The sequence below is a fragment of the Rutilus rutilus genome (genome assembly GCF_951802725.1).
Source record: "Rutilus rutilus genome assembly, chromosome: 24".
Lineage (NCBI taxonomy): Eukaryota > Metazoa > Chordata > Actinopteri > Cypriniformes > Leuciscidae > Rutilus > Rutilus rutilus.
Window position 1 is genome coordinate 6,119,894 of NC_140228.1, and position 6,735 is coordinate 6,126,628.

At 34.1% G+C, this 6,735-nt stretch overlaps 2 protein-coding genes across 2 annotated transcripts; both read left to right on the top strand.

Moving 5' to 3' along the window:
• The first annotated feature begins 35 nt into the window (after window positions 1-35).
• On the top strand, window positions 36-4,697 carry pak1ip1 (PAK1 interacting protein 1). Its single transcript, XM_084398995.1, has 10 exons — window positions 36-306; window positions 555-717; window positions 840-960; window positions 1,454-1,528; window positions 1,711-1,763; window positions 1,926-2,071; window positions 2,684-2,781; window positions 2,947-3,043; window positions 3,676-3,805; window positions 4,555-4,697. The coding sequence occupies exons 1-10, from the start codon at window positions 229-231 to the stop codon at window positions 4,668-4,670; spliced, it is 1,077 nt and encodes a 358-aa protein (XP_084255121.1). The 5' UTR covers window positions 36-228; the 3' UTR covers window positions 4,671-4,697.
• A 243-nt stretch (window positions 4,698-4,940) lies between these two features.
• On the top strand, window positions 4,941-6,346 carry tmem14cb (transmembrane protein 14Cb). The gene is made up of 4 exons (XM_084398114.1): window positions 4,941-5,157; window positions 5,487-5,588; window positions 5,680-5,767; window positions 5,906-6,346. The coding sequence occupies exons 1-4, from the start codon at window positions 5,082-5,084 to the stop codon at window positions 5,967-5,969; spliced, it is 330 nt and encodes a 109-aa protein (XP_084254240.1). The 5' UTR covers window positions 4,941-5,081; the 3' UTR covers window positions 5,970-6,346.
• The last annotated feature ends 389 nt before the right edge of the window (window positions 6,347-6,735 follow it).

Genomic DNA, 6,735 nt, shown 5'->3' on the forward strand with positions numbered 1-6,735 from the left:
TTTTATTGTGATAGGGACTTTTATTATGAAGTATTGCTCTTCCGGTGGGAGTTAAAGGAGTCTACACGTTGTTTCTGTGGGCATACGTATTCTACTTTCAACGGGCTTTAGTGTTTTAAGCTTTATTATAAACTCTAGGCATAACAGATGTATTAATATAAATAGTTACATATGAGGGACAGTGTCTCTTAAAGGCTGTCTGTAACTATATGAACACGTGTTTTAGTCATGGGGGATCATGTCGAGTTAGTCGCTGGCTGTTATGAACAGATAGTATTTGGATATCGAGTGTGCACTGGTGACGAGGTAATTATCATTTTTCATAACTTTTATTTCTTTAATTGATGTCATTTTCATTAGTCTTGATAGTAAATATGCAATTGTGCCTTGGTTTATTTCCGTCTGTGCGTTTGTTTGTTTTCTTGAGTGCAATAATTTTGATTGGTCCAAATTTTAATAACAGGCCTATTGTAGTTTTAATAGCTCACTCCAATTATAATAATAGTTCTGACTTCATTTCAGATATATGATCTTAGTCTGCATGTCTGTTTTAGGAGTGGACAATTGAGCCCAACTTTACCCATCATGCACACACAGCATCACTGACTGCAGTTTCATCCAGTGATCGATTCATCGCCACAGGAAGCAAAGATGAAACCATTCAGCTGTATGACATGAGCAAGAAAACTGAACACGGGGCGTTGTTGCACCATGATGGTAAGGACATCTGTCAATTTTGGTTTCTAATTGGACAAGACAGTCTGGCATCAAAGATTCTGCATCACTGACATTTATGTTTCATGTGATGCATACAAATTGTAACCTCGCCTTCTCGACAGGTTCCATCTCGTGTCTGGAGTTCTACGGGACGTCCCATTTGCTCAGTGGAGGACAAGACGGTCTTATCTGTGTGTGGAGCACCCAAAAATGGGAATGTTTAAAATCTATCAGAGCTCACAAGTAAGTAATGTGAACACACAAAATATGCTACCATTCAAAAGTTTGTGGTCAGGTGTTTATTAAATTTTTTTATAATAAATACTTTTATTCAGCAAGGTTGCATTAAATGGATCAAAAGTGACAGTAAAGACATTAATGTTACAATGGATTTCAGTTTCAAATAAATGCTGTACTTTTCAACTTTTCAATATTGATAATAATCAAAATTGAGCAACAAATCAACATATTAGAATGATTTCTGACTCTGAAGACTGGAGTACTGATGCTGAAAGTTCATCACAGGAATAAATTACATTTTAAAATCTATTACAATAGAAAAGTTCTTTTAAATTGTAGTAATATTTCACAATATTACTGTTTTTACTGTTTATGATCCAATAAATGCAGCCTTAGTGAGCAGAACAGACTTCTTTCAAAAATATTTTAAATCTCGCCGACCCCAAACTTTTATTTATTCATGTATAAATGACGTAACCTGGGTTTTATTTCTTAGGGGTCATGTTACTTCACTGTCCGTACATCCTTCTGGAAAACTCGCACTCTCTGTTGGAACAGACAAGACTCTGAGGCATGTACACAGATGCTTTTATTCCAACATGAATATCAAAAATATTGATCAGATTGTTAAACTGTATGTTTTAATTCATATTTGTGTTTTGATTGCTAATAGATATCATTGGGCTTGATTTGTTTACGTTAGTCAGCAAAAAAAGTAATTCTAATGACAAAATTTAATATCTCTAATTGCAGAACCTGGAATCTCATCGAAGGTCGTTCAGCTTTCATCAAGAATATCAAACAGAGTAAGTTAGAATATAATGTTATACTTTTGATTCTGTATATATATTTTTTTAATTATTAGTTTGATAAAATTATTGTAATGAATTTAGAAACTTAAACTTTTCTGCTAAGTCAAAAACTTTAATAATAATAAATGTTGACTGGTGTGTAATGATGTTTTGTAGCTGCAGAGATCGTCTTGTGGTCACCAGACGGAGATCAATATGCAGTGGTTATGAATAACAGAGTGGACATTTACAATGTGAAGTCTGCCACAATTATTGGAACCATCGCATTCCCAAAAAGGATTTCATGTCTGAAGTTTCTGAAGGTGAACAGTCTTACCAGTGTTGCAAGGGAATGATATATATGTCTATTTAGACAGTTCTAGTTTAGTTTGGAATTAATATGTTAAAGTGCCCCTATTATGCTGTTTTAAAGGTTCCTAATTTTGTTTTGGAGTCTCCTACAACAGGTTTACATGCATCCAAGGTCAAAAAACAATTGAATTTTCTCATAATATACATTGCATCATCAGCTCCTTTCTCAAAGTGTCTGAAACGGTTTCAGTCTCTCTAAACCCCTCCTTTCTGAGAACTTACTCTGCTCTGATTGGTCAGATGGCCCAGTCTGTTGTGATTGTTCGACCGCTTACAGTGTGTGTTGGAAACGAAACGTCCATTACCATATCTGAATTTCAGCTTGGATCTTCCTCAACGCTTGATACACAGTGATTCGAACAGTAACGATCTTTGAAACTTTGCAGTCATTTTACATTCACAAACAGCCATATCACACACTACATGAAAGTTAATATCCGAAAAAGCATAATAAGGGCACTTTAACTTAGTTTTTATTCTTCTGAGCCCTGGTTTGTCAAATGTAACCTGCTCAATCGATTATATAAAGTCTTATTCCAGTCTCTGTTCTCTGTCTCTTCAAGAACACACTCTTGGCTGTGGGAGGAGATGATGAGAGTGTGTGTATATATGACGTGACCTCACAGAAGTGTGTGTTTGAGTTCAAAGCACATGAGAACAGGTATGACCACTTCATTATGGGTGCATCCCAATCTCACAGAATGAACCCATTTTCTTGGGCTGTTTTATCATCAGTATTGTTATAGTGCATTGAAATTCCCAGAATGCAATGGAGATAAGTTGTATTTGTAATTGTTTTATCAATTTAATGTTGTTTTTTTTCCAGAGTAAAAGCCATCGAGAGCTTCATGAAGAATGATTTTTGTGTCCTTGTTACGGCGTCAAACGATGGATTCATTAAGTTGTGGAAACTCAATCTTGAGGTATTAAGCTTGACCTGTAAGAGCGGAAAAGCATTGAGTTGAACCATTTTAAGCATGAAAACATTTGACCTGGTGGTTTTATTTTGATTTGATTTGATTGATTGATTGATTTATTGATTGATTGATTGATGTTTTTTTTTTTTGTGCTTCTCATAAAAAAAAAAAAAAGTTATGTAAAGTAAGACAGACAATAATCATACAACAAATCATAAAAACAACCACCCAATAAAATTGATAATTCTCACAAAATATCATTACCCTTACATAATTCCATTCAATATTGTCTGCCACTGGTATAAAAGAGTGTTTGAAACATTTTTAAGAACTTAGTCCATACCAGGCTGTAATATTAAACACTAAAATGCGTTCAATATGGCTTTTATATACATTTCCAAAACTGACTGACTAATATTGAAACTCAAACTTTGAGTTGTTCTTCTAAAAATAGTCTAAACTCAACCTTGTATCCTAATATGTTCCTAGATATTTTAAATTGAAAGCCTGACCATTTAACTTTAATTTCCCTAATACATGGTATTCACATTATTGTACAATCCTTTGATTGATCCATTGATTTGCAAAGCACTCATTTTACTTTAATTAGTATTTTATACTCTCTCTTTCCTATACAGAAACTCGAGACTGCTTCCTTGCTTGGCCAGGTGAACACCACTGCCAGACTCACCTGTCTTTCCGTTTGGATACCTGGTGAAGCGAAAGAGACGACTGTGGAGCAGTCGGCCCAGCCTGCAACTTCTAAAAGTGCGGTCACATTTGCTGTTGTTCTACAAATTTCATTTCAATAGGAATTTGTGGGAGAGAGCGAAAGGCACAGACTTTGCAATGGGTTCAAGTTGATCACGAGAATTCGGGCACTCAAATTTGGTAAACGGAAGCTCAAGCATGCTTGCTTGACATGTAAGAACCAATGAGGTTCATTCTCGGATTACGCAGCACGTTTGAGCTTCAGCAAGAACCAATGAGGTTTGTTCTCGTGTTACGCAGCACGTTTGAGCTTCAGTAAGAACCAATGAGGTTCATATTCTCGGGTTACGCAGCACGTTTGAGCTTCAGTAAGAACCAATGAGGTTTGTTCTTGCTTTTCAAGCAATTACGGTTGAGTTTCCATTGACCATATTTGAGTCCTTTATGCATGTTTGCTGATCGATGTTTATATGTGAATAAAAGCCTAAATTAAATCTATTTATCATATAAAGCGACCGAGTCTCATCAGAAGACTTAGATTAAACTGCTTGATTCAAATGGATTCGTTTTATGATCTCTTATGAATATTTTGAACCATCAGCGTTTTGAGTGAACATACATTCAGTGGAGGGTTATTTTCATTAGTGTTTCGAAGATGAACAAAAGTCTTATGGGGTTAGAACAACATGACGAATGACTACTTAAATTTTTGGGTGAACTTTCCTTTTTAGAGTTTCTCCACCCTAAACAACAGAGTGCAGTATCAGAGTAATAAACATTAATATCTATGTCTTTTATCAATACAGCCGTTGTGGAGCCGCCTGTGCCAGCCAAAGGGAAAAGGGTGAGGCTACCAGGAGAGGAGGTGATTCTAGTGGAGGAAGGCAGCTCCACAAAGCGAGGAAAAAAGAAGAAAAGATAAAAAGCGCAATAAACACTTTTATTGAAATTATTGGTGGTGTTCTGTTTTTTACATTTCCTGTTAGTCATGTCATATATCGGAGTGACTTGAAGTGCAATTATTGATGTCAGTAACACTGCAGTTGTTTAACTTGAGCATTTTCCAAGTAGTAAAGGAAGAAACAGTTTGAATGCCAGCGAACTGGAAGGAATATATATAATATAATTTTTTTATTATTATTATTATTTATCTATCTATCTATAAAACTGAGAAATGTAAAAGTTCTCACCTGCACTCTTGGACTTTTATTTTGAAAATCGCTAGTATGCAATGTTTCAGGAAGTTAAAAAGTGCAGAAGATTTAGCTTTTTCCACCTGGCAATCATCACGATTGCTTTCTGTTTTATTTGAGAGTTAAACAAACGTGCAGATATGTCTGTGGATTGGCTTGGTTATGGTTATGCAGCTCTAATAACGATAGGAGGGATTGTTGGTTATGTTAAAGCAGGTAAGCATCTCATGCGTGGGACAAACGACGGTGTTCAGTTCTCTGGTTTAGTTTTGGGGTAGCTAGGATATGTAAAACACTTAAAAAAAGATTCCAATATGAATTAAAATATTAGCACATTCTAATCGTGTAGATGTAGCCTAGCGTAACTGATATTTTTTATTTAATTTTTTTTATTATTTTAATTACTTCTACAACTCGCCTTGAAACTTTATGTGAATTATCTCACCGATATATGTGAGTAAATCAGAAAACATGTATTATACATTTGTTGAAGAACATTTACCTGAACTTTACCGGAACTTCCTAATATGGTCATGTTCCTGTAGGTAGTTTTATGTCTCTGGTTACTGGGCTGATGTTTGGCATTGCAGCATTTTTTGGTGCTTATCAGATGTCAAAAAATGACAAAGATATCTGGGTTTCAATGGGTAAGTCACTGTTTTTAATTCTATTCATAGCCTATATTCTACAAAACTAAGGATCAAATATGGCAAATCAGGTTTGTTTTTATATTTGCAGGCACCTCTGGATTACTTACTGCTCTAATGGGAGTGAGATTTCTGAGTTCATGGAAGATTATGCCAGCTGGACTCATGGCAGGAGCAAGGCAGGAATATTTTGTTTATATATGAATTTTTATTTATTCAAAAATTGTGAGCATAGATACAGGTATGTGTGACATTAACTAGGACAAATGTATTATTTTGGCTGTTGAATTATGTTTTGTTCTTTCTCTTTCTTGCAGTTTATTGATGTTCCTGAGGATTGGTGTTAAAGTGCTGAAGAATTCTCAAAAAAAGAAAAGATGACACTTTACAGAGACTACATGCAGATCTTGAGGACACAGATGTACTGAAATACTTTCATTAGACATTTTATACAAGATTTATGAAAACGACAATAAAATAACTATTGCATTTCAAATATTTGTTGATTTATGTGCATGACACATTACAGATAATGTTCACATTCTCCTGCTAAATCTTGGGAAAACATATGTGCCAGCTGGTAATTCCTCAGAAATATTTATTAATACCAGCTCTATATTTATAACTTTCTTATTTAAAAGTCTTCCAACCAAAGACAGTATTCAGACAGCACCATGTTAGTCACAGACTGAGATGTATTTACTTTGCCCTATAGAGGGCCCAAAAATCTTTTAATAAAACCAATATTTTTAGACCACACAAATAGCTGTTATTTTTAAAGTATATAAAGTTGTAATATATTTGGCCAGTTTTATTATAACCTTTTTTTCACTTTTACAAAATCACAAGAGTGTCACATCATCCGTATGACTAAATCTTCATTAAAAAAATACAATAGAATAATTAAAATGTAAATGTACAATGTAAAATACATTCATTTTTTTTAATTATTTTTATTTAATTTAATTTTTGGTAACACTTCACAATTAGGTTCCAATTTTTCAATAGTTAACTGCATTGGTTAACATGAACTAACAATAAAATATTTATTAATCGTAGTTAATTTCAACATTTACTAATACATCATTAAAATCAAAAGTTGTATCTGTTAATATTATTTAATGGACCTGAGCTAACATGTACTAAG